At 30.8% G+C, this 17,775-nt stretch overlaps 1 protein-coding gene and 1 long non-coding RNA gene across 8 annotated transcripts; one reads left to right on the top strand and one right to left on the bottom strand.

The window, feature by feature from the left end:
* The first annotated feature begins 3,368 nt into the window (after positions 1-3,368).
* Positions 3,369-6,900, top strand: LOC139847591 (transcription initiation factor TFIID subunit 1-like). Of its 7 annotated transcripts, none has more exons than XM_071837291.1 (6): positions 3,369-3,469; positions 4,280-4,545; positions 4,635-5,145; positions 5,249-5,326; positions 5,458-5,751; positions 6,451-6,776. In XM_071837291.1, exons 3-5 carry the CDS (start codon positions 4,945-4,947, stop codon positions 5,638-5,640), a joined length of 462 nt encoding a protein of 153 aa, XP_071693392.1. In that variant the 5' UTR covers positions 3,369-3,469; positions 4,280-4,545; positions 4,635-4,944; the 3' UTR covers positions 5,641-5,751; positions 6,451-6,776. The 7 variants fall into 7 exon arrangements, with proteins under 7 accessions (XP_071693392.1, XP_071693394.1, XP_071693395.1 ...); XM_071837293.1 differs by having other exon boundaries at positions 3,373-4,545; positions 4,635-4,823; positions 4,936-5,145; XM_071837294.1 differs by having other exon boundaries at positions 3,394-3,469; positions 4,486-4,545.
* Positions 6,901-11,946: 5,046 nt separating this feature from the next.
* LOC139848153 (uncharacterized) lies at positions 11,947-13,940 on the bottom strand. The gene is made up of 4 exons (XR_011759847.1): positions 13,473-13,940; positions 13,094-13,387; positions 12,125-12,185; positions 11,947-11,985 (listed from the first exon to the last, which is right to left on the bottom strand). It is a non-coding gene; the product is annotated as an uncharacterized lncRNA (long non-coding RNA).
* Positions 13,941-17,775: the final 3,835 nt, after the last annotated feature.

Raw genomic sequence — 17,775 nt, 5'->3', positions numbered from 1 at the left:
CTTAATTCAATGGTCATTATTCATCATCTAAACTTATTAGGTAATAAATCAATTTAAAATACACCCCCTTCTCTAAAATACCCATCTTAAATACGCACAAAACGCGGTATAACCTAACCCCTTCTATATAACTAAACTAGTTTTATGAGCCCGTGCGTTGCACAGTGGTTCTATAAAATAGTATTTTATAATTTTAGTATTGATATTTATCAAATGTAATTACAATAAAAAAAAACTCTATTACTGATTAATTACAATGAAAAATCCCTCTAATACTGATAATTTTTTTTTTATCAAAAACATTAATTTTGCATATTAACATATAGATTATGAGTCCGTTAAAATTATTTTAATTTTAATTTATAAATAATCGATAAAACACCGAACATGAGCCCGTAAAATATTGCTTTAAAACTGCATGTTAATAGTAATAGTTTTTATGTATAACTCTAATTGTACATGTTTAATGTTTTTACTACAAACTAATTTTATTATATCAAAATGTCAAACGATAGATCTACACAGCTATAAGGATTACCAAATAACCAGATAATCGATAAAACATGTAATATGAGCTTATAAATAGATTTTTTACCAGTTAACTGATGGTCATGACTGAAAAAACTTTTATATTACTAAGCAAATATATTTACAGTAAAAATTTAAGTTGTAGTTCAAACATCATGTAATTATAATATATGTTTCTTTTATTGGGGTACGTTTCTCTTTTATATGATATCATATAGACTTAAATTGTAGTTCAAATATATAAAAGATAAGTAAATAAAAATATATCAATACTGATAAATATGATGTTATCATAATATATGTTTTTTTTATTCAGTTTAAAACTAAAATTAAAATTAAGAAGACTAAATAGTATGATCGATAGAATGGTCAATATGGTATAATTGTATATATATTGTCATAATAGTAATAATAATAAATAAATAGATAATTAATTTGAATGGGAGTGGGAATGGGAGTAAGATAATCGTTACCTAATTTGAATAGGTCAGGATAGTTGAGCTTAGAGTGCTTCTAAGTTTATTCTTTTATAATTTAATAAAAACAAAATAACCATATATGATTTTTGAAAAATAGATTTGAGAAAAGAAGTTGCACTTTATAGTGCAGTCGTAAATTTTGTTTGGAAAGGTTGTTATAATATCAATGAAATGAAATAATTAATGGATAAAATATGAGTCATTATTATATTTAAGTTATTTTAGGATTTACGTTATATAGTTACTATCTATATAAGTATACTAGTTTTATGAGCCTGTGCGTTGCACGGAAATCGTAAATTTATGTTTTGTAAATGTAAATACCAGACTTTGAGCATGTGTGTTGCACGAAAGTCGTAACTTTATGTTTTCACAAATGTAAATATCGGTTTTGAGCTCGTGCGTTGGATAACTTTTAATGAGCAAAAGACTTTTAATGAGCAAAAAAAAATATGTGTAATAATATCAAATGATTAAGGTATTTAAAAGTCGTTTACTGAATTTCAAAAACATCATGATCATCATCAAATATTTATTAAAAAAATAGTAAATTCAAACCAAGTGTACCACTAAAATATAACATATGTAACATGCTGAGTTCTCAAAAGTGATACGTAGTAATATTTTATAGTGAATTTTCGTAATACATATATTTGGTGAGTTGTTGCAAGTAATAGACATAATACGAGGCATTGCCTCAGTGGTTTCCAAGCCTTAGTAGGGGGAGTCGCGTTTAGTTTCCAAGCAACTCGGGTTCAATTCCGATAAGGGGAGGTTTTCTCCAGGATTTTCCGCGATTAGTTGTCAAGCAAGCTGGAACCCGCAATTAGTTGCCAAGCAACCCGGGTCGATCCTTAGAGTTTCCTACCTAGCGTGTGTGGGTCTCAAATGAGAGTAATAAATTATAATTTATTATTATAAAACTATATTTAATATCTAATTGAAATTACGTAAAATATAAGATATAATATTTTGTAATAATAAATTAAAATATTATGGGACTCTTGTATATTTAAAATATTTTTTATATTTAATATTATGGGATTAATAAAAACGGATATTAAATAAACGGAAATTGATGAAAGAGAAAACTTGTGGGACTCTTGTATTTTGTAATCGTCGATTAACGATATGTATATATTAACAATGTATAGATAATAAATAAATGTATAGATAAGTTTCGATTGATTTGGAATCTTCTTGAATATAGCGTATAGGATAATTACTATAAATTATAAGTTAACCACAAATCGCCAAATAAGCAAATTTAACCAGAATTCATAACAGACTGACACGTAGGATTATTGGCACACGCTTTATAATAATGTATAGATTAACTAATTAAGGCGATGTATCTAGTATGTTATCTATCTACGACATGTAATGTTATAACTAAATTTATTTACAAATATAAAATTACCTTTTTTTAAAAAGTTTGCTGATCTACAAATCTGCCTATAATATAGGAAAATTACGTACGGTAGTCCATAGAAAGTTATTTTAGGAAGTTATTTAATTCAGTTTAATTAATAAAATAATATGTAAGATTATTTAATTCAGTTTAATTAAGAAAATGACACGTAAGATTATTTAATTTAGATTAATTGAGAAATTGAACACGTGCTTTATAATATTTACTAGTTTTATGAGCCCGTCCGTTGGACGTAAATTGTAAATATTAGCGTTTAAAATCAACTACCAAATCAAATCAAATACATATAACTTAACGAAATTTTATATGAGAAAATACATCAAGAGTTAATTTTGTTAGCTGGAAAAAAATAGAGTACCCGTATCAAATAATTATTGGAATGTCTAAATATAACGCTCCGCTCCTGTTCGCTAATTCTAATCAACATTCCAAAGTAAAATATTACTCCTTGTTACTTTATCATTATCTTTTTATACGGAGCATTAATTAATTAATATTAATATTTTGTTTTAATAATTATATATTGTCCGTCTCCAATTCTCTTTAGATTAGAAATTTCCTAAAATTTGCTGTAATATAGTTATAGTTGATTTTAGGTTTGATTTAATATTATTTAATTAAACTTATTATTTATGTTATGCATTTATGTAAATCTTTCTCTTAATAATTTAGAGTTGGTACTCCGTAATTTTTGAATGGATATTGATTGAAATTTTAAAAAGGTAAAAATCAAAGTAATACTTAAAAATATACTCCGTAATAATTTGGGAAAAAAATAATTTAGATTAATTAAGAAAATTACACGTCATCGTATTTGATAAGATTAATTCAGGAGGTGACATGTAAGATTATGAGCACGCGCTTTATAATAATGTATAGATATTTATATTTATATTTATATAATAATAATAATGTACAGATAATAGATAAAAACAATGAATAACCTGAGTAGACCCTAATTTGATCTGTTCCCCTAAACCCGAAAATCAACCGATCATTGTTCACGAATCCAATTCCAGTTAGTTGTTTGGTATATTTTTTGATTTTGTTATTAAATATTCGATTTTTATTATAGAATCAATTCAGATTTGAAGTGGGTTTGCATCAATTAAATTAATTGATAGGTGAAATTTGCGTCACTTTTTTCCTTCTCTGAATGATCAAGAATCCCATTTATGTTAGTTACTTATGTAATTTAAAGTTATAATTTTTATAATATAAGTTAGTTTAGGTATTAGCTGGGTTTCCAAAAATCATGTTAATTGATTACTTTGTTTTGCTTTAATCAGTTTCTAAGAATCCCAATTTTAGGTTACTTTTTATTCGTCATGATACCAAATTTTATATGTTTCAAATCGCCCATGATGGTTGTAATTCATTTTATGGACTCAATTTGATGTTTAATCGTATTAGGTTTTTTTAGTGTATCAGGGTAGGAGTCAAATTTCGGTTCAACGTATTATACTTGATATAAGTATTTTTTTTACAGCTGTAAATTGGTTTGAAAAAAATATGAATTTCTTTCTCTTGAACAGGAATACAAAAATGGGAACTCCTCTTTTGCTTATGTTAAATATTGAGATATGATATATAATATTTCTTTTATATGATATGAAGTCAGAGGGAACTTGATAAGCTTTTGAGGTTATCGAATTCAATAGAGTTGATGCATACTATTATGCTAATCATTTTGAATATAATGTTAGTAGAAACATGAAGTCATGGAATTATATGTTCATTTGTGTAAATGTGTGGAGTGAATGTCTAAGCCTTTAAGTTAGTGAACTTCACTTACATATCATTCTTTTTACTGTTCATCTCATAATCTCATATTGAACAGGGGCGTGACAGATTTGTTATGGGAGAAGGAGATTGAGTTTTGTTGTTGAAAGTACTTAATCATGATAAAGTATTTTATTGATACTTTAATAATTCTGATAGAAGTACCAGTGTACTACTTACTTAATATATGAAGCCATGGTTTTTTGCGAATCATTTACCATTTTCGACTTGGTGACTAGAAAAGGGGTGCTAATATTTACGCAGAAGTCTTTGGTGGAAGCTTTAGTTCTGATGCTTATCATATGACAAAGCCTCATCCTGAAGGTAGAAGAAACAAATATCTTTAACTATAATTTTTACTTAAATGTAGTTGACCATTTATCAAACGAGTCATATGTATGTACAATTATTAGGTCTTGGTGTCATATTATGCATGGAAAAGGCGTTATCGCATTCGGAGTAGCGAGGAAGATGTGAACTAAACTACTTAAACGCTAATGCAACAACAGAAGACATCAAGTATTACACAGCTATTGTTCGCCATTTTGGCCAGAATCAAGAGGGGATGGTGACGTGAACAATACACTTGCAATAATCGATTGGTTTTGTAAACTTTGTTTTCCTTTTTAATTTTTTTGCTGTAGTTGAGGATTAACTTTACAAAATCTATTTTTGCCAGCTATAATTCTTAACCGGGGTTAATCATTTGTACAGGAGCCTCACATGGAGGTAATGTCACCTGTATCAAAAGCAGTCCAATCGTATAATATGAATAGGCTACTTGTGTATACATACCGTGAGTTTCGTGCTTGTCAAAAGCGAGGCGTGGTGCCTGCCATTCGTGCAAATGAGCTGTCAGCACAGTTTGTAAATGTGGCTGAAATTCCTCTTAAGAAAAGGTTAAGTATATTTTGTGATCTTCAGGTTAGTGAATTTTCTATCTGTTTAAGATAGGTTTGGTAGTTAGTAGCGATTAGTTTTATGTTTAATCATTGATCATTGATGTTAATGTATGCATAACTACCAGAGGGGTTCATGGGTTATGAAGCAAAATCGTCGAATTCTGTTGGAGGAGGAGCTTAGAAGTATGGTTACACCTGAAAATGTACGTTTCTTACTTATCTTTACATACCCTGTTTCCTTTGACTTATTAGTGTTTGACTTTTTGAAACATATTCATACTTTATTGGGATATATATATATATATCTGCTTTGACCTTATGCTATTATATGTAGGTGTGCGCGTTTGAAAGCATGCTAGCTGGGATGTACAGACTAAAACGTCTAGGAATCAGCATGACTCATGCAACTGGTATCTCATCTGCAATGAATCAGCTTCCCGATGAAGCTATTGCTTTGGCTGCTGCGTCCCACATTGAGAGAGAATTACAAATTATGAGTCGAATCAAGATACTTTAGTTGGTGTTAAGGGGCTTAAGATGAGACGGTTGCCTTCACAAACACAGGCAGAAGTGGAAAATGACGATGAAGCTGCTGAAGCAGCAGAGTTATGCCGAATGCTCATGGACGGTACGGATTCCATCCTGTTTTGTTTTCTGTTAGAGGTGGCATGATAGGCGGGTTGGTCAAAATGGGTTGACGGTTCATTTTAGTACATGGTACAATGGACTGGTCGGGTTCAGTTAACCTGCAACCACGTTTTCTCAATTTCATAAGTTGCGGATAATTATCGTGTTATCTATGATCTATGATTACAAAATAAAGTACGACTATAAAGATGTTCTAATATTTTGCATTTAGACGATTAGGTCGTTGTATATGTTTAAGTAGACGTCGAATCACTTTGCCGATTTTGCTTTGTGAACTGTAAACTGATTTTAGTTTGTTTACTTTTATAAAGATGGTAGAAAGTTATTCACAGCAACATAAATTTAATATTTATTATTTATTATCAAAATTAAACTTTACTTGCATTTACAAATAGAATCATTTTGTACACGTTTAGGCAAATTTAGAGATTGCCTTACATCCCAAACATGCTTTAGGAGCATTGTATCTTATCCATTTAGTAATGGTATATGAACATATATGTAACTTTCAAGTTTTGGAAGGGCGTGAATGAAATTTTGGCGTAAAGCTGTCGATTTTCTTAATGAGTTATTAATCTGTTTGAAAATGTGTTCTAAAAAGAAGTTTCTCAATTGAAAAGTGCTACTATACACTTCTGGTCATTATTGACAAACTGTTTGACACTGGATTATTGAGCAGATGATGAGGCAGAACGGAAGAAAAAAAAAAAGGCGAAATCAGGAGATACGGGACTGGTTTCTGTGCAGCAATCAAATCACAATTTCAAAAAGAAGGATAAGTTGAAAGGAAACTCGACTGCGAAGCCTATGACCCGACCCGATGGATCGTTTTCTATAAACCAGAATGCTGTGAAATTTCAAAAAGATGTATGTTGCGGTCTCTATTGATTTTTTAATACAAGTTTACATATATATGCTTTTAAGTACTGTCTTCATATATACTTCACTAACCTTCATATATAATTTCTTATTTTCTTACTTAAAGTACTGTCTTCATATTTTCTTACTCAGCAACCTGGATGGTCTCTTAATTCAGTTTATTGGAGCAGTGTATAGTATCTTTGTTTCTTATTCGAGTTTGCTTTGTTGGATACAATAGCATTAGTTCGCATTCTCTATTGCTTTGTACCTCTGTATCAATTTTTTCATTAATAAAATTGGTTTCTTACTTTTCCAAAAAAGAAGAAGCATACAGTTAGATCATTTGTAGTATAAACTGAAATTGAAAGCTTGCATATGATAGTTATAGTTTTCATAATTTGTTGATACTTTTGTGATATACGTTTTCAAATTATGCAACATAAAGTCTTAAGGCCAAGTATTACTGTTCAATTTCAGTAGTTGCAAAAGGTAGTAGGTTTTAGTTACATGTTAGCATAAGTGATGAAATAATTAGGTCAAATGCTTCTATAGTCAATAAGCTTTAGTAAAACACCAAATGGTTATATATACTAAAACACCAGATTTATACTTATCTATACTAAAACACCAAATGGTGTTAATATTCCCTTTGGATTAATTTGTCAATTGACAATCTAAATTTATAAAATTTTGTTAAACGTCCTAGCAACTAGGGGTGGGCAAAACCGGATATTCGAAATTTCGTTCTAGAACGTGAACAACTTATAATTAGTATGTCATACTCGTTACAATAAAAATGATACACATCCATCTCGTGAAGATGAACCAAACAAAAAAACATATCAAAATATGAATGCAAAAGAGTTTCAGAAAAAAGAATATTGATAAATCACAGTACACTACTTTACTTTTTGTAACGATTGAATGTTTTTAATAGCTATCTTTGTTCTTTTTACTCTTAAAAGTTAAAAGGTTAGTCCATTATAAAAGCTATAAGGTCCATAAGTCATTACTCATTGAGCCACTAAAATATAAATATAAATATATTAATAATAAGTGTATTTTATTTCGGATATCGGATTATCCAAATATTCGTAAATTTTAAAAATTCGATCCGATATCCGAATCCGAAAATCCGGATATTCGATTTTCGGATATCCAAAAATCCGGATATCCGAATTTTCGGATAATTCAGATTTCGGATTCGGATTTGGATATTATGCACACCCCCACTAGCAACCAATGAAAAGTAAACATGTTATCGCAAATGAAGATATCACCCCCGAAAGCTTGAAGCAACTTATGGGTGGAATTACCACAATATGGACGTTTTTCTTAGCAAGAATTATTGTTATTGACGGCCTTAAAATAACATTATGGTGTAAACCAACGAATTTACGGGTCTCTTTAACTAGCAGGGTCATGACCACATCAAAAGGTTAATGACATTAACGAATTTGTGGGAAAATACACCGAAGATTTCAGAATAACATCAAAAAGTTACCTTATCAGTGCATGCAACTTTATATTTCTAACATATTAGCAGATATGAACTGTTGATTAATACTAGGGTTTAGGGTTTAGATTCTAGGGTTTAGGGTTTATATTTTAGGGTTAGGGTTTAGAGTTTTAGGGTTTAGGTTAGGGTTCAGGGTTTAGAGTTTAGATTTAGGGTGTAGGGTTTAGAGTTTAGGTTTAGGGTTTAGATTTAGCCTTTAGGGTTTAGGGTTTAGGTTAGGGTTTAGGGTTTAGATTTAGGGTTTAGGGTTTAGATTTTAAAGGTTTAGAGTTTAGGTTTGGGGTTTTGGGTTTAGATTTAGGGTTCAGGGTTTAGGTTAGGGTTTAGAGTTTAGGTTTAGGGTTTTTGATTTAGGGTTTAGATTTTAGGGTTTTGAGTTTAGGTTTAGGATTTTGGGTTTGGGGTTTAAATTTAGGATTTAGGGTTTAGATTATAGGGTATAGAGTTTAGGTTTAGGGTTTTTGGTTTAGATTTAGGGTTTAGGTTAGGGTTTAGAGTTAGGGCTTAGATTTAGGGTTTAGAGTTTAGGGTTTAGGGTTTAGAGTTTAGGGTTGGGGTTTGATTTAGGGTTTATATTTTAGGGTTCAGAGTTTAGGTTTAGGGTTTTGGGTTTAGATTTAGGGTTTAGGTTAGAGTTTAGGGTTTAGATTTAGGGTTTAGGGTTTAGATTTTAGGATTTAGAGTTTAGGTTTAGGGTTTAGGGTTTAGGGTTTATGTTAGAGTTTAGAGTTTAGATTTTAGGGCTTAAGGGCACATCAACATATTTTCGAGGTGAATAACTGAATTGTTTTATTTAGTTACAAAAGGTAATTTTTTTTACTATTAATTAAGTTACAAAATGCTATCTTTGATGTGTCTTTCATGGGAAGCTTATAGATGGAAAGACAGTTGCATCCATATGTCCAAATATTGAAGTAGATAATGAGAATCATGCTAAAAAAAGAGGAACCTGTAAATTTAGAGAATTGGCCCATTCAAGATTAATAAAGTTGAAAGCTCTGTGATAGAATATACTCGGATTATCTGCAAAGAAAAAAATTTATACGGAGTACTACTTATAGTGACACTAATTGATCTTGGTTGGTTTGGTTTAGCTATATAAGTAAAATTATGATATTATTTTTATTTAAACTAATTTTACGTGTGAAAAACTGTGTATTATGGAACTTTATTGGAAGCGAAGAATCAATAGTGTATATGTTATTCAAGGAATCATTAAAACACAGGTAAAATTGATGTAATCAAACCAGCTCGCCGAGAATTTGTTGTTTATCTGTGTTAAAACTATGTTAGAGGGCTATCTTTAAAAGATCTATTATGTTTCAGATCATGAATCATGTAGAGCGGAAATAGATGTCAAGCCAAGTGAAACCAATTATCCAAACTTGTCATTATGTGGGAAGAAGTGCCATGAGGTTTTCCATTAGAGGGCTATCTTTTGATTTTGCAGGTTTTCCATTAGTTTGTGCAGAAGTGTTAATGAATATAAATTTAGTTTCTTTCTATTTCGATGCTTAGGCATATACTCCATTATTAAACACTTTAAGATATAACTTATGGTAGCTTAGTAACCATTGAATAGTTTGATATGTAATTGAACTTTATGATATGCTAATCGATGAATGATGGTAAGTTTGATATGGTACAGAACTTATCATTAAAAACGAGTTGCAACAAAACAATTAAAATGTATGATCTTATATTTGTATAATCTTATTCTCATGTATATTAAAAAAAATTGCTAAAATAAATATATTACAAAGAGTTTTCTTATGCAAACATCAACTTTATATTGATCATCTTCTAATGTTAAATTGTTTGGATAATCAAATTTAAAACGAAATAATAAGTACAATATAATATGGTATTAATAAATGATTTCACCATTCAAAAACTCCGCGAAATCGCGGGTCTTTAACTAGTTACTGTAATTATATACTCCGTATTATACACTATAGGGACAACATAATTTATTCATCTGACATTTAAAAAGACGCATATTTAGATAGAATTGGTGAATGTAGTACGTATACTATCAACATTTATGTTGTTTATGTCTTATGCTCTGTTTGAACTTGAAAACCGATTTTATTTAGTTTTTCTTTTTATAAATATCGGAAGAATCGTATGTGATATGTTCTGATTTTTCAGAAAATAGGACCACACTCTTACTCAATGAAGACCCATTTAATTGCAAGAAAACAAGTTTATAAATTCGTATTTCTCGATTAACGCTCTAGTTTGAGTGCATATATATTAATCAATTGCTTGTCTTATTTGTTAACATGTTGTGATACTTTATAGAACAGAGAAATTAATAACCTTTAATGTATTCGATGTTTTTACTACTGTTTAGCTACTTACATATTGTATGAACTTTAGTTAGTTACTTATTTGATTATTGTACATCCTTCATGCTGTAACCATATAGTATAATATTCATCTATCACGTGTGTTCTTAGTGGATTTTATTTCTTGATGGTTGCCTTTTGTACATATCGATTCTTGTTTCCTCGATGTGCCATGTCATAAGCTTCACTAATGCCGCAAATTTATTAGCCAAATGCTTCAATAGTCACCGTGTAGCGAATCTACTAGCAAGTTGTTTCATCGTGAATTTTATTTACAACACAAACACACGGTTATTAGTTTCTCGTTATGATATGATAGTTAAGTATAATCAAGGTGGTATAGTTAGTGTCTTGATGTTATTTTAACACTAATTATATATAAATCTTAAATCTTATTAGTTCAACATTTTTATTTCAGATGGCTTGTTTCTTTGATTTCACATGGACTACTTCGTATATATTTGTTTTGTTTCATCAATTTTTCACTGGGCAGCGCTATCAATTGAAAACAGGCGCCATCAATGCAAGTAGTGCGATTATATGAGTTTAGTTGTATGTGTCTATATCATTAGTATTGTTCTGTTTGTGTTTACGATAAGTGCAATGCATTTTTTTAACACACCAGAAGTCCATGTCGAGTTATTTGCAAACATAGTTAATATTCATTATGTCAAATCAAAACATATCAATAATATACAACCCAAAACAGTTATGTCTTAAAACAAGTGTTACGTAAACTAAGTACATTAGGGCTCGGCATTACATTCATATCAGAGTGTCGGTGTGTCAAACATATTCAAAAATAGACATCACTTCTCTAATCCCAAGCATACAACAACCTAACACGGGAAAAAGTTGCGAGGAATTAGCACGAAGCTAAGTGAATAAGAAACCCAAGACATATTATCATATAGTTCATCAAGTAGGCGTTTCCCGAACGGTACCCCAACTATTCAGGTTAATGGGAGCATAACGTCTTGAGTTTGAATCCCTTCCTATGGCAGTTGTGCAGGGGGTGCTTCCCAAAGGTGATTACACGAAACCCTATCCTATGGTAGTTGGTCGATGGAACATCCTTGACACGTGGAACGGATATGATTGGGTGGGGGAACTTCTGTGGTGGTCCCCCTTCGGTGAAATCCTAACTTCCCTGTTTAAAAATATATCATATAGTTCCGAGCCTAACTTCAATCTAACGTAATAACAAACAATTCAACCATCTCAAGAGTACCAGTGACCCTGCTAGATCTACAACTACTACTTGATCGGACTAGAGCTGTACCGATAGCCCTTGCTATTGTCACACAATATAACTCTCCTGATGCAACACATGGCAGGTTGAACCTATATTGTCCATCACAATAACAATTTAGCCCAACCCGTCTATTCGAGGTGGCGCAATCAATGACCCAAGGTTTGGGAGTCAAGGAACTGGAAGACAAGCACTGAACTCGATCTATTCCATCCTTACTATGCAAAGACGCTACACACATAGTGCACATATCATCATAAACATCAATCAACAACTTAACAGACCATAGAGCCATCATAAAATAACAGTTATCTTAATAGATAGTAACTACACTTTATACTATAATACACATAAGAATATTCTCACTCACATTGTCACGAGCAAGAACTCAGAGATGTAATGTTACTGAGTCATCACTTTCCCTTTTTCACCTGAGAACATCATGTTCCAAGTTAGAATACACTTAAAATCAGAATCATATCATTAATTTAGACTATAATCTATTCATATAATAATATAAACACATATGCCAAGTGTATACATTCCATGCAGTCTAGCAGAACTCCCACGTAAGCGAGACATGACTTATGCGTTCGAGACACGACCTCACGCATGTGAGACACGCGGCTACACGACTCACGCGCGTGAGACGAATAACAGTAGCAACAGCTACTGTTCGGGCTTCAAATCATAAAATCATCATTTTTAGCATGTTTAGCTCATGAAAAACACATAAACACTCCCTACAAACCACGTCTAAGCTATTTCAAAAATCAACTTAATCGTACGAACAACATCTAGTGAGAATCGAGTCTTTTTCGTAACCTTCATAAAAGCAACAAAAACCCATATAAATCACATAGCTAATCGGACCAAAACGTACATGGTTTCGTTTGTAGATTCACAAGAACTAATTACATACAATAGCTTGGTTAGATTTTAAGGACCTATAATCAGATATTTGAGAGCAAAAGGTTGATTATGTGTTTGAGTATTTACCAAAAATAGATAGTAACCAGGAAATGAGATAGAAACAGATAACTTAATCCATAGGTAACCGCCTTTCATCCATTCACAAACATTTATCCGTTATCTAAAACACAAAGTCTACATTAGACAGACCTATTTAGTCAACGAGGTAAGTTCTGTGATTATCGTCATAATACGGATTCATTAATAAAACTAACAAATAATTATCACACGGTTTATTGTTTCACTGTTTACCTCGTGGCTCATTATGTTATCATAATTATGTATGTCATATAGTACCCAAAACAAATTTTGATTAACAACTAAACTTAATCAACAATCAAATATATATGGAATAACATATTCATACCTAAGCGAAACGAACAGATATTCATCAACAACACATGATGAGCCGAGGCCCGTGTTTAGCACGGTTCCCTTAAAACAGATTCGCCGTCTACACGTCGTCTGTTTCCCAGGGTACAATGGCTTAAAGCTGCGTACGACCGGAGTAAAAATCTTGTCTGAAAATGCAGAGAACGAAATGCGTGTGTTGCTAGAATTTTATGTTTGTTTTTTGCTCTGTATTTGTCTGTCTCTCAATTGGCAGAGATGATGTCCTATTTATAGGACAAACATTCATTGATAATATAATTTCCATTATCTAGTTACCAAAATTAACAAACACAAATTAGGAAACTATTCTTATGTGATATGGAATAAAGTCAAACCTAGAAGGTCAAACATACCCAATCAATTTATGGGTTACGGGTCACACCATCCTATCGGGTCGGGCGCAAAAACTGACCCGCTTTGTTCCTATAGTTTCAGCATCAAACACCCCACTTTGAAGCACGATATCTCATTCACCACAATTTAACTTTGGACACATGATATACCCGCCGCGAAGCCTTGTTAAGAGCTATGTAACCGTATAAATATAACTCGAAATTAAGTTATATACATATACATATTTAGGTTCAAAGTTTGAGGAAAATACACTTGAAAATAAAATTTTCCAACAAATTATACATAACATACAAATAAAAAAATACACACAAGAAAACTTATAACGTCTAGGCCACGAATGTGGGTGTTACATTTTGCCAAAAATATAGATAAATAAATTTGTTTTACATTTCGAAGTTATCAAAAAATCAAAGAGACACATGTGATCATGGAGGTATCTTAACATGCATCGTACATCAATGTAAAAATAATTTTTTTTTTATTTTTATCATGAATAGAAAAATATCTGATCTACTTTTAGGATAGTGTACTTATAGTTTACGTATTTCTAATCCAAGAAGTAATATGTACTTGATTGTGGATTTATACCGAGTTAATATTCCGTGCATTTTTTTAAAACACTCCGAAAGTCCATGCCGAGCTGTTTGGAAACATAGTTAACATTCATTATTTCATAATCAAAACACATTGATAATATACAACCCAAAACAGTTACGTCATACATATCCAAAAATTGACATCACTTCTCCCATCCCAGGTATACAACAACCTAAGGAGAAGATGTGGTTAATTAGCACGAAGCTAAGTGAATGAGAAACCCAACAGATAATATCATACAATTCTAAGTCCAACTTCATTCTAACGTAACAACAAAAATTCAATCATCTCAAGAGGACCGGTGACACTGCCAGGTCTACAACTGAGCCCAACCCTTATATTCAAGGTTAACCCCGTCCGCCCCTGCTATGCAAATACGGTATAACACATAGTACACATATCATCATAAATATCAGTAAAAAAAAAAACTTAACAAACTATAGAGCCATCATAAATATAACAGTTTATCTTAATAGATAGTAATCACACTTATTACAATACAATAACATCCATAAGGATAATCCCACACATGGTCACCAACAAGAACTGAAAGGTCTGGTAATACTGAGTCTTCTCTTTTTCTTTTCACCGGAGAACATCATGTTTCAAGTACGAATACACTTCAAATCCTAATCATATCGGTAATTTAGACTATAAACAGATCATATACTCATATAAACACATATGGCTAGTTTATACATTTCATGCCGTCTAGCAGAACTCACACTCACGTGAGACACGACTCTCGTGTGCGAGACACAACTCACAATGCGGGACATGACGACACGACTTCACGCGTGAGAGACACGACTCATGCGCGTAAGACGAAGAACTGCAGCAGGAGCTGCTGTTCGGGCTTCGAATTACAAAATCATCATTTTTGACATGTTTAGCTCATAAAAATCACACAAACACTTCATACAAACCACGTCTAAACTATTTCAAACATCAATTTAATCATACAATATACATCTAGCAAAAATCAACTCATTATCACAAGTTTCATAAAAGCAACAAAAATCCATATAAATCACATCGCAAATCAGGCCAAATCGTACATGGTTTCGTTTGTATATTCACAAGAGCGAATTACATGCAATAGCTTGGGTGAATTTCAAGAATTCGAGATCATAGATTTAAGAGCAAAAGGTTAGTTATGTGTTGAAGTGTTTACCAAAAATAGAAACTAATCAGGAAATGAGATAGAAGTAGATAACTTAATTTAAAGGCAACCGCATTTCATCCTTTCATTGGCATTTTATCTGTTATCTAAAACAAAAAGCTTACATTAGGCAAACATAACAAAATTCATTTCAGTGAACGAAAGTTTTGTGAAGCCATTGTAACAAAAGGATTTTTTATTATTAATAATTAAAATTAACAAATACTTATTACGCAATTTATTGTTACACTTTTTACATCCTGACTCATTAAAACATTAAATACGCAAAGGGAAACTTTTCTCATTGTTATGATATGATGCATATAAAAATCACATGGTTTATGATAGAAAAATATCTAATTAACCGGAGGTCACGCAATAATGTGTATCTATATATTGTTAATGTCAATTTATTATTAAGAGTACATCCTTCTCGTTTTGTGTAATGATACTTACGCTACTAAGTTTTATACATACATGATTGTTAAGTATGATTATCTTCTATATAGTCTAATAATAAGAAGAAACTAATAAGAAGAAACTCTAAAATGATGATTTTATCATTAAACTAATTATCTTTTAATTTTCATTATAATGATGTCATAATTATATATTAATTTAATTAAAAAATAATGTTATCATTAAACTAATTATCCTTTAATTTTCATTATAATGATGTCATTATTATATATTAATTTAATTAAAAAATAATACAACAACAACAACAACAACAACAACAAAAAAACCCAATACCACATAAGTGGTGTATGAGGGAGGTGAGATGTAGACAATCATTCCCATATCCGAGAATAAAGACAAGTCATTTCTCCACCCAGAGTGAAAACACTCTCAAAAGTAGAGAAAGTCATCCCTCTATCTATTCGACGGATAGAGAGATTGTTTCCGAGTGAACCTCCAGCCAATTAGTAGGAAAAAATTTTAAAAAAATAAAATAAAGATAAAAATAAAATTAATACACCATGAAAATGGTAAAATCAAATTTTCATGAGTTTTAAATCCTGCATGAGATTTACTTTAGACTCTAAGAGTCAGTCAAGTCGCCAATAAATCGACGCTTGCTATCGACTCAATAACTAGAGCCGTCAATTAAAAAAGTAATGTTATCATTAAACTAATTATCCTTTAATTTTTATTATAATGATGTCTTTATTATCTTCTATATAGTCATATAAAACTCTAAAATGATGATGTTATCATTAAACTAATGATCCTTTAATTTTCATTATAATGATGTCATAATTATATATTAATTTAATTAAAAAATAATACGAAATCTTTTATAAGAAGAAATATTAATCTCCCCTTAAATGTAATTTTAATTTTTTAAAAAAATTTAAAAAGCATTTATTATTACTAATAATAATTATTATTATTAAAAATATAAATACTCAACTTTGAGCGAACTTTATTATTATTATTATTTACTTTTAGTATAATAATTATAATTATAATTATTATATTATTAATATTCAAATATGAATTCTTTTTACGAAATTAATTACGTTACATATGTATGCGAAAATACATGTCTTTATATATTTGTAAAAACAACGACAAGTTTCTTAGTCAAACGGGTCATTAAAATAAATGACTTTAGCATTTACATTCACGTAATACCTAAAACGTGTCATTAAATTATTTCGTTTAAACAACCCGTGAATTCACGGGTCATTTCACTAGTTTTATAATAAATGTTTGGTGATGTATGAATAAAATTACATTGTATTATCGTTGTTAGACGGATTAGGTTAGGCCCAAGTAGTGAAATGGGCTAAGTCCAGTACATAAATAGATGGGTTAAATATAGTCTAACGATCGTAACATCGAAGCTTTGGCTTGAGTGGTATGGGGTGAGATCCAACTTGAGGTACTGCCAACCAGATTCGATTCTCACTCTAAGGGGTTTTTCTAACCTTCGACGGTACTGGACTACTGTCAATATCGTCACGAATTGGGTTTCTTCCTAACACGTGTGTGCATGACAAATGAGAGCATTCGATGTTGATGTCGCCGTTAAAAAAAATTATCGTAACGATCACTATCCTTAATTTATTTTAAGTGATGTTATATATTTGGCATTTAATGATGACTAGGCTTCGGTCCGGACTGATGCAAACTTGCCTTTCAAAAAAAAAATAAAAAAATATTTGGCATTTAATTAAAAATAAATAAAGTATAAAGAAACGGACATAAAATAAAAATGGGCTAGTCACATGAGGTCTGGATATGGTGCTATAAGGTAATCATTGCCTGTTCAGGAATTTACGAGCAAGAGAGCAATGGCTTAAAACAAAGTAGAGGGAAAAAAATTGTACATATAGTCGAAATTTCTTAACTTTGTTATGTTATTTATTATTATATTATTATTTCTTATGTTTTACTATATTCGAATTTGTGTTTTTATACATGTAAAAAGTTGCTGACATTCTGTAATAAAATTAAGGAGCCCTTAAAAAAATAGTTTATGTTTAAATGATGATTCAAAATGATGATTAGTAAGATACTTGTTAGTAAGTTATATG

Source organism: Rutidosis leptorrhynchoides, chromosome 5 (genome assembly GCF_046630445.1).
Source record: "Rutidosis leptorrhynchoides isolate AG116_Rl617_1_P2 chromosome 5, CSIRO_AGI_Rlap_v1, whole genome shotgun sequence".
Lineage (NCBI taxonomy): Eukaryota > Viridiplantae > Streptophyta > Magnoliopsida > Asterales > Asteraceae > Rutidosis > Rutidosis leptorrhynchoides.
Note: the sequence above shows the minus strand (reverse complement) of the source record. Positions and strands in the feature narration are given on the sequence as shown.

Excerpts from the sequence above, each read along its gene's own strand:
- LOC139847591 (XM_071837292.1), top strand. The coding sequence starts at position 4,945 with ATGGAGGTAATGTCACCTGTATCAAAAGCAGTCCAATCGTATAATATG. Across the intron at positions 5,146-5,248 it reads GTATATTTTGTGATCTTCAG|AGGGGTTCATGGGTTATGAA; the intron begins GTTAGTGAATTT and ends CATAACTACCAG. Across the intron at positions 5,327-5,457 it reads GTATGGTTACACCTGAAAAT|GTGTGCGCGTTTGAAAGCAT; the intron begins GTACGTTTCTTA and ends TATTATATGTAG.